Source organism: Lasioglossum baleicum, chromosome 16 (assembly GCF_051020765.1).
Source record: "Lasioglossum baleicum chromosome 16, iyLasBale1, whole genome shotgun sequence".
NCBI lineage: Eukaryota > Metazoa > Arthropoda > Insecta > Hymenoptera > Halictidae > Lasioglossum > Lasioglossum baleicum.
Genome location: NC_134944.1, coordinates 4,064,482 through 4,087,020, shown reverse-complemented (window position 1 = coordinate 4,087,020; position 22,539 = coordinate 4,064,482). Strand labels below are relative to the sequence as shown.

General features: G+C 41.9%; 1 protein-coding gene across 1 annotated transcript; it reads left to right on the top strand.

Moving 5' to 3' along the window:
* The first annotated feature begins 2,667 nt into the window (after positions 1–2,667).
* On the top strand, positions 2,668–21,022 carry LOC143216913 (uncharacterized). The gene is made up of 17 exons (XM_076440495.1): positions 2,668–3,078; positions 6,518–6,723; positions 6,856–7,097; positions 7,181–7,264; positions 7,337–7,462; positions 7,545–7,685; positions 8,030–8,153; positions 9,969–10,161; positions 10,725–10,968; positions 11,033–11,191; positions 11,278–11,604; positions 11,663–12,026; positions 12,092–12,311; positions 12,451–12,685; positions 12,743–12,968; positions 13,030–13,369; positions 13,781–21,022. Exons 1-17 carry the CDS (start codon positions 3,023–3,025, stop codon positions 20,229–20,231), a joined length of 9,738 nt encoding a protein of 3,245 aa, XP_076296610.1. The 5' UTR covers positions 2,668–3,022; the 3' UTR covers positions 20,232–21,022.
* The last annotated feature ends 1,517 nt before the right edge of the window (positions 21,023–22,539 follow it).

Sequence of the window (22,539 nt, the reverse complement as noted above, 5' to 3'; positions counted from 1 at the left end):
TCATTATTTTCGCAAATTCTTTCACCAAATTTATTTTGCAATTCTCTGCATACTTAATTGGCCACTGAATTTATGGTTCGACACTCGGACCTGACGGGGACCTAAATTAATCATTTCCAACTAGCTTTTAATATTAGAAACGCAATTATTATCAATTCATTGCATACAAATAATCTTGTTTCTCAATTTTTCTGGAAATGTTTCGGGTGTTAATTATGTCTATTATTTCACTAAATTCTTTCACCAAATTTATTTTGCAATTCACCTGGGAAAATTCAGAATTATTTTCATGTGTTAGGCTCTCATGTGCGCAGAGTTTCACAGTGATCGACGTGAAACGACCATTTCGGGACATTAAAACGGACACGGTAAGAAGAATGAACTGACACACCGGATCAGAAGGAAATAATCAATTTTCCTTTCCGAATACTCACGTGAGAAATGAAAATTAACTGTTGTTTATGACGAGCGTGCGTGTAGTGTCTGCATTATCCGGCGAATATGCATCAGGCTCTCGACCGCGAAGAATATCCCTGTTTACCGGAGGAGCTGGAAGTCGGGTGATTTTTTTTAAGGCGGCGTAGTGAACTCCCCGTGATAAATAATCAATATTTCGTAGGGTTATATTGTCGCTAGTCCCGATCCTGTAACACAGCTCGTAGCCGATGCATTTATTCTACGCGCGATTTGCATACACAGCCCTTTGTGTGCATGTGCCGCAAGCTCGACACGCCATAACAGTTCTACGGGCGTCCTCATTCCGCTGGTATCATTAACCGCAAATTTCTTCGACCGATCCGCTTCAAATCTTCGCCACTTACCTAAATGGACTTGCATTTGAATCACAAAAAAAATCAATATATACATCTCATCGTATGATGTTTAACTAGTACTCGCTGAAAAATTCAGCTTCGTATCTTGCGCTACAAGGACGCGGCAGCCATTTTCCCAAAACCATTTCTGCAAGACAGAAAAGCTTGTCCGTTTTTATAAGAATTGCAGGATTTAAGAACGTGTCCGAAGTTTTATTCGGTTCCTGTTAGTTGCGATGGACGAGGAACATTTTTATTTTGCGCAAAGTTTCGCAGTCTATATTTTTAACAGCTTGAAACACGATTATTATGTGTAATTAAAAACGCATAAATTTCCTTAGCAGCATCGATCAAAGAGTAATTAAACCCCATTGTTGCTCGTGTAACTGTTACCGAGGAGTCCAGCCCTTCTAATCACATGGATGTTATCTATATATCGCAACCCCGTGATTAACTAACCAAAATAGGGAAGAAAAAGTATGTAACGAAAAACAGAAAAAGAGAGAAATAGAACGTGAGATGTCTATCGTTAAAATTTGTTCACTGTTACGGACAAATCACGCGACCCCTACGTTAGAAAGCCTTTATTAGGGGCTGCGTATTCACTAATACCCCCGGACTTCTCAAGTCCTGACTCATCGACGTTACGGTATTACGTCGATAACTGGCAGATTCTTTGTGCATGCATTGCAACGTTGTAGTCAATTCCCGTAATCGATTTCAATCAATCTATAGTACAGCTTCGTCACCCCTAATTTTAAGGAACGGAGCTTGTTGCGTATCGCTCTGTTGTAACACAGGGTTTTCCATCAAGAAGTGTATTGTGAATTATACAAAAACGCTCCTTTTTGCAATTTCACAATTTTATAATTTTGTAATTTCACTATTTGACAATTAGACGATTCTACAATTTCACAACTTCACAATTTGACCATTTTATTGGGTTGGAAAGAAAGTAATTTCGGTATTTTAAGGTGAAATAGAACTCATTTTTTTTATTCAAGCGATGAACTTTAATCAATTAAAATATTTTCTGGTAGCTTCACAATTCCGCGTTCATAAAACTTGGTCCTTATCGGCAGAAAGCTGATCCATGTGCGATTTCAGGTCATCGTTTCACCTTAAAATACCGAAATTACTTTCTTGCCAACCCAATTTTTATATTCTCTTAATAGTTTTAAATCATAATTGGAGAACCTTCAGACTACAGTAAAACAATTGTAACTATGATGTAATGTTCACCTTTCGTTACTTCCCTTAAAATACCAAGGCGAATTTATTTTGTTCCAAGGTTCAATTTGCACGATATTAACTCACGCATTGCAGTGCTAAACTTACATTAAACCAATGAATATGCAGCTCACACTTTTGCATAAATTTCAGCTAAATCACAAGAGCAATCACGGGGAAATTGCCTAATGAAGGCCGCCGCGATTCAAGGAGGAAAGATTTTTTTAGAAAGCTGACTTCCTCAAACATAGTCACCCAGATAAATATGTTAAATAATTCAAATAATGCACAACTTGGCTACCCAAGAACTAGACAGCGAATCTATATGCAAAATACAAATTTTCTACCTGAATTGTTAATATGTTAATATGTTTAACAGGTTGAACATAATAGAAACTACTGATTTTTGTCGTAAATGCATAAAATCTGTATGCCAAGAACAGTGTGGGGCTGGAGAAGCAGAATTGAAGTCTCCAAAGAGGACACAGCCGGAGGTTGCAGAAAAGGTGGATGCACCTTCGGCAACCTGTGGAGGGGATGGTAGTGTGACGCGGCGTGCACGTGACACAAACACGGGGTTGGTGTCAGGGGTTGAACGGGAAACCCCCTCACATGCGCGGTGTTCGCGGCCAAGTGAAGTGTTGCGTTCTTCCACAACTCTCGAAAATGTCGACCCTCGACTACGGTTAACTTTCCGAGTGGTGTTTATCCTTTCGTCGGCAATCACGAGCAGTGACACACGATCGAACAACGCTGTACAGTATAGTTGAAACACGGCAAGCCTAAGCGATAATGAAAATCCCGGACGTCGCTTCCATTCGAAGTGTTTCAGTTTGTGACATTTTGGAACACGTTGTTTAACGAATGAGAAATTTTTGGAGTACGATGACGACTCGTGTCAAGTGTGCATCGGCGCCTTCTTCGTGAATCCACGCGGAAGAAAGTATGCTTGAAGGATGTGCTAAACAGACGATCGATGGATGTCCATGCGAGCATGTTTTCAAGGATTCACGGTGTTGAATGATTCCGCGATCAGGTAGATGATCCATCATCGTCTTGCTTTATTCGGGATTCAGGGGTAGTTCGTTGATGGACACCATCATGGTGTCCTATCGATGCTTATTAACCATGCTTATCTATCAATAATTTAAACCAAATGGTTAGTTCAGCAGATACAATATTGTTTTGTCAACATCGAAGTAAAAATCTAAATTTCATAGATCACTCTGTGACAATTGAAATGATAAAATTTTTCATTTCATTCAGTAGACTAAATTTTTATACATTTATCTAGTTATGCTTTAAACCCAATGGCTAAATCAGCAGATACAATATTGTTACATGTAGCCTAGATACCTGCAAATTTTTATTTTTAACAATGCGGACACTGTCGCGTGTATTTGAACTTTCCGCATCCCGTTCGAACCTATACCCATAACCGAATGCATCAAACTAAGTGCTTCAGTTCACGAGTATCGTGAACGTACGTTAAACCAACGTAACACGCCACCGCGACACTACGTTTCTCATTGATGAAGATACTTGATCGTCCCACATTCTCTAATGTGATTAATGCCTGAGGCATTCGCGGATATGTTTAATGACGAACATCCTGCTCCGGTCAACATGGCTGGAAGAACAAGCTCTAATCTCCAGGAATTGCTCTAGCAGCTCTATTTCTCATTCTATCAATTTTTCGCTTTCACTTCTCATTGTTTTTTTATTTTACAAAACCGAATAGGTGATATGCGAAACTGTGAAGACATTGTAAAAATTTAAAACCAATGCTCAGGACAATAAGGGTTGTTTGATCTGCACATTTTATTTTATTTTACAGACCTGAATAAGTGCGATACGAAACTGTGAAGACATTGTAAAAATTTAAAACCAATGCTCAGGACAATAAGGGTTGTTTGATCTGCACATTTTATTTTATTTTACAGACGTGAATAAGTGCGATACGAAACTGTGAAGACATTGTAAAAATTTAAAACCAATGCTCAGGACAATAAGGGTTGTTTGATCTGCACGTTTTGTTTTACAGAACTGAACAAGTGACATACGAAACTCTGAAGATGCACGTGCTTCTTAGTCGATGCGATTTCTTATCGCTTCATCTTCGATCGGTTTGACGCGAGCGTATTAAACCGGAGGTCCATTCGGTGCACAATATATGTAAATATATTGTACATATCGATGCAAACATTGATAATGCCGGTGCGTGTCAAACGCCATGAGAGAAAGGATGAGAAGATCGATCCACCCATAGTGGACATTGACCGGCAGTGATACCATTAAACTCTTATGCGCGATCGACGAGTACAAGTTCGTTGGTGCTCGTCTACGCGAACCGTTGCTTGCATATTAACATCGAGCAGGAGGTCCTGCAATATTTAATCCGCCGGTACCGGTTCAAGCTTAAGAACCCCTGAATAGTTAACAACTTTTGAATCCTGCCGGTCGTTACCCTTGTATCAATATTTCGCTAAGCGCTGCAACATTTATGTCATAGATTATTGAACCTAGCTTTTTAATAATTCCTCTCTGCGCTTCCTCGTAACTTGATGTTACTAGACTTTCAAAAAGTCGAAATAGAAGATAACAAAAAGAAAGAGAATGATGAAAGACTGAATTTTCTGGTTAATTTATTGAAATAATTTTTCAGCCATTCTCTGATAGTTATCGGTGACCTACATTTACGTATGCCATGCGTGATATCCTGTATTCCCCATTCCAATATGTTAGCGATGTCATTGGCACGTGGCAGGAGAACGTCAGGGGGTAACACATAGCTAAATAGATGGACACACCTGGACAGGTGTTCACAGATTGTATAGTCTCAGGATCAGATACGAAGCAAACACTAATTGCCATGAATGGACAGTTCTTCACACAAATTAAATGGTCGAGCACAAAAATAGCGGAGGGCAATTTTCTGTCAATATTTCAAGATTATTTTGTGGAGAGAGAATTGTTTGTTCCTTAAACGATTTAAAATTATTATAAATACTTCATAGAAGGTGTACATTACTCGGTAAAATTTGAAAAATTCACTCGCGCCTCACAATCTCCGAACTCGAGCCCGATCGTAAATAAAAGCAATTAGATCGCAATCGAGAAGAAGGTAGTTACGCAATAAATCAAATCTGATAAAATACAGTATGATGAAGTATTTTCTGCTCTACATCCGCTAAACTTATACAACCAGATGCCATTTCAGATGATCGTAAGTCGCTGTAATCAGAAAACGTAACTAAATTCGTTCACGTGTAGGGCTGACCGGTGACTCGGCGAGGTCTATTAACTACAAGCCGTATTCGCGAACAATGAATGGTCACGACCTCGTTTCATGATTACAAAATCAATATTTCTGATTTTATCCGGGCTGGAAATCTCTTTGTTTAAATTCCCGGCTGGTCACGGTAATTGTGTTACACATTTCATCGCGTCAAGTTGCACGTTTATAAAAATTATCTGTTTCGCTGACAGTTCTGCGGAATCGCGAACACACGTGTTCCTGGAATTGCTGAGCAAGTGGGATTATTACAGTAGAACCTCGCTCGTTGCACGTGGTAATCGATAGTAGTCGATCTTTTTCTGTTTCTGCGTGGACCGCAATCTCCACCACGAGGTCTCAAACCTTGAATACTTCGTGGTGGGGATCGCCAGTGTGCAACTAGCGAGGTTTAACGCAGTGAACGAGGTTGCAACTAGCGAGGTTCTACTGTACTTGTACTGTATTTCATCCCACATCGAAATTTTTCGGAATTATCTGTTTCTCTACTCGAACGAAAGATTTTTATTTACCAAAAAGAACAGTCTTAGCGTTAAAAATCGTTCGAGTACGTACCAATTACGGTTGCCGATGAATTATGCACACAGTTGGAAGCTTTGTGAGCGAATTAAGACTACTGACGACGGAAACAGTCGATGTACGCCCTATCACGCGGTATCGGCGAATGCCTAGCGATTTTCGTAAATAATTACTGACTCGATAAGCAGAGTGACTGTGAGGCAGTTGAGAGGGTTTGAACTCACTCGTCCATCCTTGCAATATTTACAAAAGAAACAGGGGAACAGTCATGTAACGAGTTATCGATCATATCGTGAACGAAAGCGGACGATGCTAACGTTCGACAATTATCGAGCGCGAAATTGATCGTTCTTCTTGCTAATTTAATTTGTTTAATTGGTTCTTCATGACGTGTCTGACATATCTTCATTCTCAATGATGATTCTCGAATTTTTTGAATGAATGTTTTTTATGATATAGTAGAAACTTGTTGAGCATATTAAGAAAGAAGTGGTGCAGTGAATTATCAGAACAGAATTTTTAGAATCCGATTATTATAGAAATTATTGGAGTTTGAAAAACACATTTTTCATCCAGTTGGATGCGTAATTTTCAGTTAAAAATAATTTTTGTCAACGCGATGGATTAAAATGCTGCAACCAGAGCGTATTCTCTTTTGCAGAATGCCCTTTTCAGGAGCATGGTGCAAGGTATGGATTTATTTCGGGTTCGTGTTCGCATGGACAAAGGGGGCTCGTCCACGTTTTGATACCTCCACGGACATGGGATTAGTCTTGGTCCCAGCAGACGCAGAAGTAGACTCGGTGATTTTTAGGCTACGCGCGACCGACCAGGATGCTGATTTTCCACTTGTGTTTGAGATCACTGGTAACACGCTTTCAATCTTGTCATTTTTATAAGCTAGAACATTTTAATCGCTTTCGGTGCTCGGTAGGTTCAGTGTTGAAATGACTTTCGCTAATTGAATGCATATTTCTATGGATATAATTGTTTGTCCAGCTACAATCACACCTGTTGTAAGGATCGACAATCTGCCCTGCACTCTGTACAACAAAGTGTGCCAGGCTAATGTGATTCTAACGAAACGACTAGTTCCTGGACGCCTTCACGATTTTGCCGTGAGGGTTAGGGACACGAATGGTGACACGAACTCGATGCAAGCTACTATTTCTGTTACGAACGCCACCACCCCACGTGATAAAATATTCCCGCACATACCCTCCCTCGTAATGGTACCCGAGGTAATTGTTTATCGGTAGAAATACGTCGATTAACAAGCCATCGACATTTTATTGCTCTACTGTATTATTCATTGCCCTTTTAGGACACCAAGCCCGGCAAGGAATTGGACTACCTTCTGGTAAGGGCCAATTCGTGGAGCGGGAAACCTGTTTATATCGAACTCTGGGTACGTTTCAATCTTGAACAATGATTTCTCTCCGCGTGTATGGTCCACAAAATGTTTCGAATATCTTTACAGCAACCGAAGGAATTGTTTAAGATAAGGCAACGACAATACGCCACGCAAACGCGAGGTGTGATCACTCTGATAGGGGAATTAGATTTCGAAACGCAGTCTGTGTATACACTCACTATATACGCGACGGTATGATACATTTAGCATAATTGTCTTCATACAAGTAATTGAACTTGAAGTTTACCATGTACGTTTATTATGTATTTATTAGGATCCGTACACAGAGCCGGGAAAAGATACTAGAAACATTGCTGGCCTAAACGTGGTCGTGATAGTCACTGATGTTCAAGATGTTCCACCAATTTTCACGTTGGCGCCGCCCCTAACGAGAATTAACAATTCTGTGCAACCGGTTAGTATTTAGTAGTTTTATTTCGTAGTTTTAGTAGTATTTTCAGTTATAGTAAGTATTTAGGTTAATGCTTGCATAGAGAGTAAAAATTAATTTAATAGGTTGAAAATAATGTATTAGTATTTTTTAAATTTTTTATCCTTTATCGTTGTCAGAAATGCGAACTTAAATTTAGAACATAATTTGCTGAATGTCCAGAACATGAATAATACTTCCACAATTTTTTACACGCGTGCAAGTGCTAAGAAGGAAGCAGTTTTATTTTACAAAAATGTTCACATTGATAAAATCCATAGCGATCGAGGCATATCAAGATTGAACATGATCGTATGTTGATTTTCCAGGGCGATATAGTATTACGAGTGCACGCAGAAGACGGGGACAAAGGAGTTCCACGTGAAGTTGTGTACGGTCTCGTGTCAGAGGGCAATCCTTTCACACCGTTTTTTAACATTTCGGAAACGAGCGGTAAGGAAACACACACTTTCTCGAAGTCGCGAAAGAAGAACACCTCAATATGCACACCTTGAATTTCTTATTAAATGGCCACGATTGAATGCTTTCTCCTAATGATTAAGAAATCAAAATTTTATTAAGCCAACAATGTCTGGAAAGCTCAGAGATTTGTGAGGGGTGTAATTACACTTCTGGCATCGCTAAACGAATTAGTCGAATGTAGATATCAATGTATAATGTGTACACAGCACACAATGGGGTGGCATGGTTCCCCAAGTTCCCCGGAATTATCTAGTCAATCTCGAACCTTTTAAATTAATTTACCACTTCTTTGATCGCCTTCCACGTCGTTAATACGTCGGGCAACGATTCACGCGTTTCACCGAGTCGATTCGAGCTGGACAATTACATTTCCAAGTCACTCCGAAAATAGCTAAACTAATACTAAATAGTATAAAATTTTACGCGCACTATTTTTACTTAAAAAATTCGTAACACATTAAAATAAATTTTAAAAACGATTGTAACAAAAATTGTAGAATTTTCGCTCCAGTAAAATTACGTATCTTTTAATAATTCCACAATAAAGTTACCAGCTCGCTAGAAGATAGCTGTTTAAAAATTTTGGCGCACTATTTTTACTTAAAAAATTCGTAACACATTAAAATAAATTTTAGAAACGATCGTACCAAATATTTTAGAATTTTCACTCCAGTATAAAATTACGTGTCTTTTAACAATTCCACAATAAAGTTACGCTAGAAGATAGCTTTTTAAAGATTTCGGCGCACTATTTTTATTCTGAAAGTTCGTGACACGTTAAAACAATTTGTAAAAACGAACGTACCAAAAATTTCAGACTTTTCGCTCCAGCAGAATTACGTATCTGTTAACAGCTCCGCAGTAAAGTTACGTTTCGCAATTAAAAAGTTAAGGTCCCCGGCTATCGGGGCTTTTTCATTCGGGTCTAGCACGAAATTATAGTCGCCTGTTAATGTTGCGGACGATAATACGGCTTCGGGTAGATGGTTGGTTTATCTCCCTTATAGCTTCTGGCCCTATTCGTTCCTTTTTACCATTTCTCTCTCCGTCGCGGCACCTACATTCGCACTGTACATTGGCGTATACCGAGCGAGCGAGGAGGTCGCATGCTTCACGTCACGAAATGATAAGCATCGCAGCTTGAAAAGCAGATACTGACCCCTAAGGACGATCGATACTGCGCCGTAGACTGTCAAGACCTTACCACTGACCACTTCTACACGGTACCTGGCCACTTCCTTGCCTGACTCATTTTCGGTTCCGTGAAAAAATCAGTATCGCCGATCTCAGACGGAAGATAAACCGGCTCGAGCCAGGGGCCGTGTGATCATGCGAAAATAAGCGTAGAAAAGTCCAACCCCCATGCTCGACGACTCCCCCAGTGTCCTTTTCCAAGGACGTAAAAACCTTGTACAGCGGGGACGCCATTTGAATTCCAAGATTTCAGTCGTAAATTATATTACGCGTACTGCGAAGTCTATTCTGTAGATTCATGTTGCAAATTCAATCAAATAAATATTGAATCGTATTTAAAAATTTTTCCACAATAAAGGAAACTCCAGTCTGCAAGGGTTAATAGCTGCCACTGTTTCTTTCCGTGATGTGTTATGCTAAATTTCCAACCCCGCCCCTGCAGTGCGCACGTGATACGCAAGAGATCATTGACCGAGATGTTTTATTCATAGTGAAAGCGTTCCAATAGTATGGACAGTGTAAATTGGACCATTTGTGTGTCTTTCTAGAGATGTTAGGAGGATTTGGTGCAGCTTTTAATCCTATTTTTAGGTGAAATCACTCTCGCAAGACCTCTGGAGGAGCTGACGCAGATTACACACGTTGGCGCACCTGTGGTGCTCACTGTGGTTGCTGAAGAGCTGAGGAGAAGCAGAGATGAACCACCAGCACAGGCAACAGTTGTTGATGTCGGGTTTCTTCTGGGAGAACCGGGCAACACGCCGCCGTATTTCGACAGTGATAAGTCGGTACCTGAAGCTCGACATAGTCAAAACTTGCATTTAGAGTCTCGCCAGCCCTTTACATTGTCCTACAAATTGTAATTCTGCAACACTAATTTCGGTTTTGAAACAGAAATGTAGAAATAACTTTTCTCTACCACCCACAATTTTTTTTTTATTGTGGAGAATTTGAAGACGTAAACAAAAATTGCGTTTGGATTCTCGTCAACCCTTTATATTGTCCAACAAATTGTAATTTTGCAACACGAATTTTGGTTTTGAAACAGAAATGTAGAAATAACTTTTCTCTACCACTCACAATCTTTTTTTTTGGAGAATTTGAAGACATTATCAAAAATTGTATTTAGATTCTCGCCAACCATTTATATTGTCCAACAAATTGTAATTTTGCAACAGAAATGTAAAAATAATTTCTCTCTACAACCCACAATTTTTTTTGTGAATTTAATTTAATTGAAAGGAGATCGTATTGTAACTAAAAACTGTTGTAGTACCTGAACTATAAAAGTAGGGCAAATTTTTCAGTTCATTAAAGTTCGGTCCAATATTTTGTGGTTGATCGCAGTTACGTTGCAACGATCGATGAAAATCTGGATCCCGGCACTGTGATAAACTTCGGCGACCAATACTCGTCCAGAGTGAAAGACGAAGATATTGGAAAAGCTGGGGTGTTCGCCTTGAAGTTGGAGAACAACAATGGCACCTTCGAGATCAACCCCACGGTTGCAGAGAGAACTGCCGACTTCATTGTTATCGTTCGAGATAACGCGCTTATTGATTACGAATTGTACAAAGCTTTAACTTTTAAGGTACGTTTCACAATGAGAATCCTCCCTGTACCGAAGCGAACTATATTAATTTTGTCGAACGCAGATTGTTGCTCAAGAAGTTGGTCCCGCGACGAATTTATCCGCGTCGGTGCCAGTTACGATACTTTTAAGAGATGTTAATGACAATCCTCCGGTGTTCGACCAGAAAATGTACGAGGTGACGCTGTCGGAGAATGTCACTGTGGGATCGCGTGTGATACAGGTACGATTTATCATTTTTATTCGTCAATCCAATTTATTCAATCATTAATTTTTGAAGTTGTTAATTATTGTAACTGTTTCGGACAGGTTCACGCGACCGATATAGATACAGGATTTTACGGCGACGTTCGTTACACTGGAATAATCGGCGAAGGGAGCAAAGCCTTCGTTTTGGATCCCGAATCAGGATGGATCACCGTCGCCATGGGATCCAGTCTGGATCGAGAGATCGCAGCGAGACTCGACTTATCCGTAGAAGCTAGAGACGAGAACGGTACCGGAAATATTGGAACTGTTCCTCTGATAGTTACTCTGCTGGATGTCAATGATAATCCGCCGATATTCGACAGGATCGTCTACGAGTTCACCCTAAACACGGACCTGACGAACTTCACGTCGCCAGCTTTCATAAAGGTACATCCTAATTTTTGTAGTTCTAATCTGTGTGACGAATTTATTGAAAATATTGCAGGCTGCCGACTCCGACGCAGAGCCGCCTAATAACATAGTTAGGTACGAAATAATTCACGGCAATTACGAGAATAAATTCTACTTGAACGAAACCAGCGGAGAATTAATTGTCCGATCACCGATAACGAAGATCAGGCGAAAGAAACAGAGTGCCTACAACAATTCCGTTAGAAAAGGTGGACAAACATTAGTCGACCATCAGAACAGTCGACCGGGAACTATACTAACAGACGATTCTAACGTCGAAAGGATCTTCACAGAGAAAAGTCAAAATCGAACTGAAGAAGCTGGAATGAAGATGGGTCGCCAGAAACGCGACCAAGAGAACGCACTGTACACTCTCACTGCCAGAGCATACGATTTAGGTACGTTTAAAAAATTGAATTCTGTTTCGAAAAACTAGCAAATTGGTCCCGGTTCAATGTTCCAGGTATTCCCCATCTGTCCAGTGAAACGGAGATTCGCGTGATCAGCGGAGCTGCGATGGAGGCTCGAATAATGATGTTCGTGGTGCCAGGTGAACAGCCAAATTCGACGAAGACTGTCGAGACGTTAGCAACCATAACCGGCGGTCGTGTGACCGTATTAGAAACTCGCCCTTACGTCCAACAGAACAATACTGGCACGACTGTTCCTGGAGGAGGCAAAAAGTTAGCAATTATCACTTTTGCATGACGTCGTTTCAGGAAAAATTTCATTGATTTATTTGTACATTGATTGTATTGGACTGAATCGAAGAAGGAAATATTTTTTCTGTTAACTAAGTACCTGTGAATTGTTATTTTGCAGAAGTATTATCGTAGCGTGTGTCGAGCAAACCGAGCCAGGCACGCCACTGGTGGACGTCGAGAAAATTCGAGAAACGTTAGCAGCTAATGGTGTGGGGATCATCAACGGGACAGACACCATAACGACGATGTCTATGCCTGAGCCGATTACACCTGTCAGTGGCAACACCCACGTCAATAATGGTCAAACAACCGTCGTCAACAACACCGTCACCAATGTACACAACGAAGAAGTAGTACGTACAATATCGTTAATGTTTCATGGGGTAAGGTGCTCAAAAAATGGTTTCCAGACGGTGTATAAAGCAGAGAACAAACTATTGTTCTGGCTTCTAATAATCCTGGGCTTGCTGATGCTGTTGGCCATCATCATACTGATCACCTGTTGCATCTGCCCCGGGTGTCCATTTTACATGGCACCTAGGAAAAGACGAGTGCACTCTTCGGAAACGCTAGTTGTCAGATCGGATGGAAGACCGAAGCGACACTTCCATCGGCAGCCAGCTGCGGCTACTGAAGGTAGTTTGTATTAGCAAATCAATTCGTTCAAGCATATTTTTGCAACATTTTCAATGTTCAGTGTCGTGGAATGGGAGGAAGCAAGCGTGGAGTGCAGACCCGACGAGACGAAACTGGCAGTTCAACAAAAGGAATGTTAAAAATTGTTCGCTTCCTGGTGACGTCGCTTTCATCTCCGGCCCTCCGAATGACGTTCACATGAACCTCGAGGCTCATAGATTAGGGGACGCTGCGTCCTATCATTCCAGAAAGATCCGAATGGACGAGCAGGACAGAATGTATATGGAGGAGATGGAGGGGCCCAAGCAACGAGGCTACGATATTGGGCCCGAGATGGATTCGCTGCAGAGACACGAGATGGAGAGGGAGTCGGACACGCAGCGCCAAGGGTACAGGCAAAGGTGAGAAGAAAATTGCTATGACACCGATGGATACGCTTTAAACACTAATAACATCGAGAAAACATAGAAGAAAAGTGTACTTAAAATTGTACAATTTCTAATAACGCGGTACTGTTTGGAACTAAAAAGATATTCCTGATCAAAAACAAGGAATTTTCACAATTTCCGTGCCTTCGCTGTGTATTATTTTTGTAATACATTATTCAAATTAATTTTTAATTGCCAGTGTGAATTCTTATCGTAAAGGAATTCTCTTCACTTCAGAAGAAGAGCAGAGAAAAAATATTAAACAGGTTAGCCAGGGCATCTAGACGAAGATAAGCATGTTTCAGCTGCGAAACATACTATTTTCAAAATGTCGCACGGTTAGGATCCCTAATCCCTGCTAACAGAACAATAAAACTGCCGCAGGTCCGGTCCCAGATACATGGAACCCGCGATGGGCGACGAGGCAGTGCGAGAACAGCATTTCTACCGCGAAGGCAACGCAGAAGTCCTCCGGCTGGTGACCAGAGGGGAAATCGACGACTCCTCGGCGAGCCATCATCATCATCATCGCCACCACATCCCCACAACGTTGATCGTGGACGGGAAAGACATAATCCTGCAGCGATTCATAGAAGACCAAAAAGTGAGGCCCGACATATCGATGCAGGACATGGAAGCAGCTCGGATGATGGAGTCCCATCAGCGATCGAAGGACATGTACCAGCAACAGCCAGCAGAGATCATCCTGATCCCGGATAGACTGGAACTGGGTCATAGACAGCATATCGAGGAGATAGGACCTACAGTTCAAAGACTGGTGATCGATCATGGGGACTACGAGTCTCAGAAGACTGAGAAGGGCTCTCAGATTGGGGAGACTTTGAGGCAAGAGAAGCAGGAAGGTCTGAGCACCGAAGCAATGGGTGCTGAGAGAGTTTCAGCAACGAAGGAGCAAGCTAGCAAGCAATATTCTCTGGCCGAGCTGGAGCTAGCGAGACAGAAGACTTTGCTAGCTAGACTACTGCTGAAGAGGGACAACAGACACTTGGATGCAGGGTTGCTGGACTCAGCCAGCTACCTGGAGACTCAGAGTCTCCCAGGACAGGTAGCCATAGCTACCCAAACTGACAGAACAGCAGCGACCCAGACGGATCGTCACGTGAGGAGCAGAAGTGACAACGACGAGTCTGACGAAGACTCCAGGCACCGGAAGAAGCTGAAGTCCAGGAAGAAGTACGGCGATGGGGATTGGAAAAGGGCGCGCACCTTGTGGATGAAGTCTCCGATCGACGAGAAGAGCAGTCCTTGTTTTGATAAGCGCCTGAGTATCTTGCAGAGGAAGACGAGGGAGGTGAAAGAGGACAGGAAGATCTCCTTGGAGCCTGACGTGCTCAGAGAGATCTCCGACTCGTTGAACGGGAGCTCCTACAAAGCTGAAGAGGACAAGTCCAGGTACAGGAAGTCTGAGCAGTCCAGCGTCAGCTATAAGATACTGAACGAAACAGAGAACGACTCGTCTTCGTCGCTGGAGCTGAGGAAGAAGAAGCAGCAAGTTCCCGGTGAGAAGAGCTGCGAGGATTTGAGTGATGATCAGAAGATGAACGGTACCGAGTCGTTGTCATCGCCTGACATCAAGGCGAAACGTGATAAGAGGCAGGAGAAGAGTCCGAAGAAGGAGACGAAGTCGCAGGGCGCGAAGAAGTCGGAAGGATCGATGAAGCCAAGCTTCAGGATCCTGGAGAAGGAATTCACTATGCTGACGAAGAAGTTCAGCAAGCTGGGCGAGAAGAAGTTCCAGGAGAGCACTGGCAGCGATAGTACGAGTCAAGAGAAGTCGGAGCCGAAGAAAGAATCGAAGACCTCGAAGAAGACCGATGTTGCTGGTGCACAGAGACAATCGAGTGAGAGCACGTCGAAGCCGGAACAGAAAGCGAAGCAGAAGAAGGAGACAGCTATCGCCAAGACGAAGCAGAAGCTGAGGTACCAGCAGTCCAATGTGATGAGCACGGGCAGCTCGGAGTTCGATGAGCTCTTCGAGAAGAACAAGAAGCAGGGTAAACCTAAACAGGAAGCTGTGAAGCAGAAGCAAACTGTAGGTACACAGAAAGTGAAACGCCTGCATGGGAGGCAGGAGTTGAAGAAGCAGGTGGCTGAAACTCGGGATGAAGACGTGGAGAAGAAGATGAAGGAGACTGGGAAGGTTGAGAAGCCTGGGAAAAGTGTGGTTAGAGGGCCGAAGCTAGCTCGTAAAGATCGGATTGAAGAGTCCAGTACTTCCGATCAGATGGATGTTAGAAGGGAGAAGATTCACGTGTCGAGCTTGGAGAAGAAGAGCAGTGTGGAATCTTCGGGGAGCAAGTCGATCGTGGATAAAGTGATTCAGAGGTTCAGCGATGATTTTCTGGAGAAGACGAAGGTGGAGAGCATGAAGCAGCAGAGTGTTTATGTGAAGAAGGGGGAGGCGAAGAAGGAGATGTTTGGTGAGAAGGATTCGAGTCCGAAGAAGAAGTTGATGAAGAATGGGACGGTGGCTGCGAAGCAGTCTGCTGAGAAGTGGATTAGGAAGGAGGAAGAGGTGATGAAGTCGACTGTTTTCGATGGTCGTGAGACGAAGGAGAAGCTGAAGGAGGCTGCCGTTGCGGGAGATGTAATTGGTTCACTGGAATTGGTAGAAATGACGGAGTCGCCTAGGAGGAGAATGAAGAGGAAAGAGGAGACGAAGAGAATGACGGAGGAAGCAAAGGGACTTGACGATCAGGAATCAATGACAATGTCTGCGGATGTTAGCGAGGCGAAGGAGAAGCTGAAGGAGGCAGTCATTGTGGCAGAAATAGTCGAGAAGGGTATGATGCATTTTGGTGAAGATGAACGCTCTCCTGAAGAGGGGACGAAGAAGGAAGAAGAGATGAAAAGAATGGAAGAGGCGAAGAGTTTTAAAGATCAAGAATCAATGAAAATGTCCACAGTTGAAGACATTCGCGAGGCAAAAGAAAAACTGAAAGAGGCAGCCATCGCAGCAGACATAATTGAGAAAGGCATGGCGCCAGTAGAGGGGGAATCTGTAGAAAAGCCAAGTGAACGAGAGCAAGAGAAATTGACCGAGGTCGCGAGCATTGTGGAAGTAAGTAGCACAGATAAAGTGGAAGATGAACGGGCAAGTGACATGAGCGAGAGCAAGGGAATTATAATACCGGTTGTTACAGATACATCAAAGCGAGAGCATGAAAGCAAGGACGAACCTTCAGAAGGAACCAAGCTGTTGATCGATGAAAGCATAGAAGGTGAAACTTTGGATCAGAGATCAGTGGAAGAGAAACCAAATGTTGAGGAAGTGCTGGAAGATGTAAAGATTGATGAAGGATTGGAAGGAAAGAAAGATGAAGGGGATGTTTCGCCGAAGGAAATGGAAATGGTTTTGGAACCTAAAAAGGATGCCGAAGAGAAGAAAGTAGAAGGGGAAGAGGCAGTTGAAGTACCAGCTGTTTGTAAAACTGAGATGATGGAGGAAAGTGATACAGGGTCGAAAGTTGAATTGGTAGATGATGGAAAAAAGAGTGTGGAAGATGATGTTAGTCCTCTGCGTGATGTAAAGGGAATTGAAAAAGAATTGATGGGACCTGAGGATGTAGAGAAACATACGAAAGATGGAGTTGAGACTGCAAAAGAAGATCTTGAGGTGACAGGTGAAGCGATTGGCAAAGAAGAGGAAGAAGTTCCAAAAATTGGAGTTGATGACCAATTGAAGGAAACTGTTTTAGACCAAGGAAAAATCTCGGAGGATGAAAAGAAGAGTGATAAGGGAGAGGAACAGAGTCATTTTCCAGAAAGAGAAACGAAAATGGACGAAGAGGAAGCAAAACTACACGAGAAAGAAACGAAAGTGGAGGAAAAAGCAGCAGAATCTACAGAAATGAAGGATGTTTGTCTGATTGGCAAAGAAGACACACCTGACAAGGAGGAAGAGCCTCTAGAAGCTTGTGCAAGTGAGAAGAAGAGTAAATCTGAAGTTATAGGAAAGACTGACGACGTAGATGAAGAACCCGTTCCCCAGCCAAAGATCGAAGACGATGAGATCAAGAAGAAAGAAGAAGAAGAGAGAATTCTTTCAGGTAAAGAAAGAGTAACTAGTCCTAGCAAAAATGCTTTTTTAGAGAAGACAGCAGCTTCTGATGGAAAGGAAGAAGCTGCTTCAGAAAAGGTTCGGATCGATGAAGAGGAGGAAGTTGGTGAGAAGGAACAAGCACCCTCTGACAAAGATGAAGCAGAGGATGAGCATAAAGATGTAGCTGATGCAGAAGACGGTATTGTTCCAAGTGAGAAACCAGAAATTGATGATGAAGACAAGCTCAGTGAAAAAGATAAAGAAATGGCGAGTGTCGCAGAGATTGAAGATCGAGAAGTTCCCAGTGAAGAAAAGAGCGATCTTCCAAAGGATCCTGATGAACAGGACAAAGACACTGCTTCAAGAATTTCTGATGAAAAGAGTGTAAAGGAGCAAGACGATTCTTCAAAGTCGCATGCCGAAGAAAGACCTATGGAAGCTGAAGAAGCTGAACCCACACTGCAGGAAAAACAAGAATTGAAGGATCAGGCGAGTGAAATGGAAAGTACTTTTTTAGAAGTAGCTGAACCGGTTCATTTATCAGATAGTAAATTGGCAAGCACGAAGCTTCTTGACCATGAAGCAACATCTGTGACAGACGAGCCTCCGGTTCACTCTGACGGCAGAACTGTGGAAGAGAAGGATCGGACAGCGTCTGATAGTAAAATCGACGATCATGCTGAAGTCGAATCAACATCGGTAGGCGATATTGATAAACCCTTTCATGCAGACGTGCTGAAATGTTTCAAACAGGCCGAGGAAGATCAGAAAGACTTGGAAGAGAAGACAGAGAAGGGAACAAATGAACTTCGTGAAGACAGAAATAAAGAAGAAGTATCAAGTGATGAAGTTCGAAAGGATTCGCCGACAGTTAGTGATTCCACTGACTTGCTAAAACCTGCTGAACCTGCTAAATTGGTCAGTGAGGAGGTAGCATCGCCAGAGGAAGAAAAACCACGTCAAAGACCCCAAGACGAGGTAGACGAAGAGAAACCGGAAGATCAAAGACCTGTAGACAAGATGGAGACAAGATCTCCAGAATCCACGAAGTCCAGAAGTCCAGAACCCCAAGTAACTATATTTGAAGGACCCCCTGAAGAAGCAGACAAGGAATTACTGAAATCCGGTGAACCTAGTGGACAATTTCGGAGTACATCGAGCAGCGAGTCTCAAATAACCGAAGTTTATGCGTCCCCTGAAAAGACAAGCGAAGAAAAAGTGGAACCTGACGAACAATTAGAAGAGCAGTTTACAGACAGAAGCTTCATCGTAGTAGACGAGAGCTTCGACTCTTTTCTAGACGAGGAAAGAAAAACGAAAGAGGCAATGAAGACTGCTGAAGAAGCAGACGAAGAACGGGAAAAAATGGAGGAGGAAGGGACGTACATCGGCGACGAAGAGTACAGAGACGTAAGCGTGCCACTTTTTACCGAGATCATGCAAACGGCTGACGATTTGGACGAGAGTGACTCATCCAGTGATATTTCCAGGAAGACGACGCTAACCACGAGACCGTATCAGACACCGAGACACCGAAGTCGACAGTCTGCGGAAAGAGAAACCGTGGAGTCAATGGAGACGAGTGATCCTCACACGCTGGAGGATGAAGAGGACACACTCCTCACTATCGAGTTGGTGAGAGACGATGATTCGAAAGCAGCTGAGGCTGCAAAGGATGAGGACACGCAGATAACCGCAAAGCTTGTGGACATGAGGCTGGACAAAGAGGGCAGGGAGGCTAGACAGAAGGAAAGTTCGATGTCTGCTCGCGAGGTTGACGAAGAGACAGCCCCAGTCGTTAAACAAGTCAAGCCTGAACCTCCTAAGCCCGAGAGGAGGATGAAGGGAGCAGAGAAGAGAAGGCTCCCGGTGCAAAGGAAGAAGAAGAGTTCTTCGGAGGAGTCGTCGGAAGAGAAAGCGCTTCATCTGCAGGAGCAGACTCGGCACAGGCCTCGTAGGAAGTTCGACACTGATCAGGTGAAGCACGGTAGGTCAAGACAGTCGAAAAAGGACGAAGAGCAGCATCAGAAGCAGCCAGCAGCTAGACCAAGGGAGAGAAAGGGTTCTACCAGTGGAGAGAAACATGGCGCACCTTCGAAAATCGGAGAGATTGACACCAGCAAGACTCAGCCGAAGTACATGGCTTGGTACAAGAAGAATCGCGAAGAGATGGAACGAAGGAGAGCCGAGTTGAAAGCGTCCGATGACGAGAGCCAGCTGCCTAGGTGGCTTAGGAGAAGCATGAGGTCCCAGAAGATGAGTAAGGAGGACAAGAAGAAGGAACAAGCTGCGGGAACATCGAATAAAGGCAAACGCAAGGTGAAGCCTCTGGTGAACGTGGAGTCCGAACAGCTGAAGGCTATTGTTCGTCAGGGGAGAAAGCTGAGGAAAGCTGAAGGTGGCAAGGATGAAGACCTTCCTGTTCAGATATTCGCGACTTCTCCACCTGCTGCGACGGTTTCAGAGCCTAAGCATCATCTTGTGCAGCATTCAGAGTATAAATACGAGAAACAACCCGCGCCGTTTTATCTCCATCCACCTCCAGCCCCTCATCCCTCGCCGCAATTGTCTCCTGAACACTTCGAGGCTGAACCCTCGTTGGAACATAGACACGTCGACGAGGATTTCGATTCTGGAATCGCCATACCCTTGCAGGGTGGAGCTAGGCTCAGGCATCAACAACTTCTGGAGAAGAAGAGTGTCTTTGATATCGCCTACAGCGAGGCTGCGCCTTCGCAGCTCAGGGCTGACAGCACCACGCCGCCATCTTGAATTATTGGATGTTTATTTGACAGAAATTTTGAAGACTTCGTCTGAAGATGAACTGCTACGCACAAAGGGTTGACTGTTTCTTGAAAGTAGAGTTCTAAATGTAGCATACGGATTTATGGAAAATATTCATGTTTAAGGAAATATGGGAGAGCATGTGTATGTATACATTGAATTAGCGAAAAATATTATTATAGTTCTGGTGATATTTAATATTCATTATAATTCGTAAATGATTTATGAAGTGTAATTGCCATACGTAATATCAGAATATTGAAATATTCATTTCTTAATTGAAGTTATACATAGAACTAGATAACGATAAGAAACGTCAGTATCTTGAAATACGTTTGTTGATTATACAGTTATTGTAGATAACGATTTTTCAATATTGATATTGAACAGCAATAGGTTATGAAAATGATACCATTTACGTTTATTAAAACTGTACACATGTTTCATAGAATATATACTTTGTTCAATTAATTTTGTTATCAACGACGTTGCGCGATTTAAGAAACTAGTGTAATTAGAATATACAGCCGTGAATTTATTTGTTCGTGTACTGTTATGTGATTGTTAACTAATTTTCTTTGATTCTATAAGTGTTACGATAAAAGACAGTCCATTTACAAGAATGTAAAACTTGATTTATTTGAAAACGTTACGACTGCCGTTCGAAAAAGAAGCGACTAAAAATTAACACGACGACCAATCTTTCATTGTGACTGTTAATCCAATTCTACGATATTTATAATTAACTTGTAAATATATACGTGTAAAATCTAAGTGTAGACCTTCTTTACCTGTTCAACTCTTTCGAAAATTCCTTTTCCTGTTCTTATTTTTATCCAATGTACTTTTTTTGAATAATTCTTCCAACAACCACTTCAACGATTTCGATCGAACATATGTTAAAATATTGAAAAAGATTTTGTAGGTGAAAAAGAATAATAAAAAACAGCTTTCGATAGAGAACTTCAAATAAAATAAAGATACGAAAGAGTGGTTTGCAGGATACCTGTAGAACCGACGCGAAATCGAGTCAGCCTCACCAACGTGGACGTAATACTTTGGCCTTTGGTGTAGTACGTTCACACAGAAGAAACACAACGACAAGTTCGATGACGTCTTACGTCGACGAATGACGACACGTGACGTTACAGATGCAACTAACCTACCGTAATCGAGACCATAATGGTGCATCAAACATAACCGGAGACTGGTAAATCTTTGGATTGGGAAACCAGGAGTAGCCTGTTGGTTCGCCGACTGCAATCGCTGACGTGCGAAATGTGCGATAGCAATGGCAGATTCGCGAATCGCGATGGATTCGCAATGGAGTATTATTTTTCAACGCTTTCGCCATGAAATGACGCAGCTTTTTCAGTACGCTTAAAATTATTTTGAATCATGCAACTGAAGAAATTGCAAGTAGATTTTTCCTTTAGTTGTACAGATAAAGTAAATTATTTTACGTCTGTTATCATTCAAATGGATCCAAACGTGTAAACGTTTGTGAATTGTACTCGGAGATCATTGTTATAAGTAGACGGCGGATCTTTGTGCACGTAAAATATGCAAATATGCACATAAAATATTTAAATATGCACAAAAAATATATTTATAAATGATATTTATCAGCAATGTTTTAATTAACAATTTATTTATACGGAAACACCATAATTTGCGTTACAATAAGTTGCTAGTAGTTTTTCCATGTTTGTAACACTTAATTGTTGCTGTTTCTTAGTTAATATTGACTTATATGCTGAAAAATTACGTTCTACATCACCAGGATGTAATGGGTGCATATTTATATTTGCTCCAATAGCGTTGTGGTAGATTCCCTCACGAGTTTAGATATTTTGCATAAACCAGGATTCCTTTTTAACACTGCATCTATTTTAACACGAAGTTGATCACATTTGATCAACATAATTGACATGTAATATTGTATACGATTAAAATATATTAAAAATTACAAAATGGCGACTCGACTCTGGCGTTACATGTAACTGCAGATACGAGACGAAGTTACCAATTTTTGTCGATACTCTCCTATTATCGCGGAACCTTATCAGCCGGTTATTTGCTTGAAATCGAGTTTACGTAACTTCTACTAACAATTTAACAATCGCGGCACTTGAAAACTTTTAGCAAAAGTTTTCATAAAAAGCAGCAATTGAAATGCAGATGGCAGACAATCATAAACGATACAATTCTCCTAAAGAAAAACTTATTATTAAAGTATCAGTAACAAGAATCATATAACAAATGTTACATTCATATTATTTACAATATTCTAGAC

Bases quoted from the DNA above. Each gene is read 5' to 3' on its own strand.
- LOC143216913 (XM_076440495.1), top strand. From the start codon at position 3,023: ATGTCCATGCGAGCATGTTTTCAAGGATTCACGGTGTTGAATGATTCC. The intron at 11,605-11,662 runs GTACATCCTAAT...AAAATATTGCAG, and splicing joins CGTCGCCAGCTTTCATAAAG to GCTGCCGACTCCGACGCAGA. The intron at 12,969-13,029 runs GTAGTTTGTATT...TTCAATGTTCAG, and splicing joins GCCAGCTGCGGCTACTGAAG to TGTCGTGGAATGGGAGGAAG.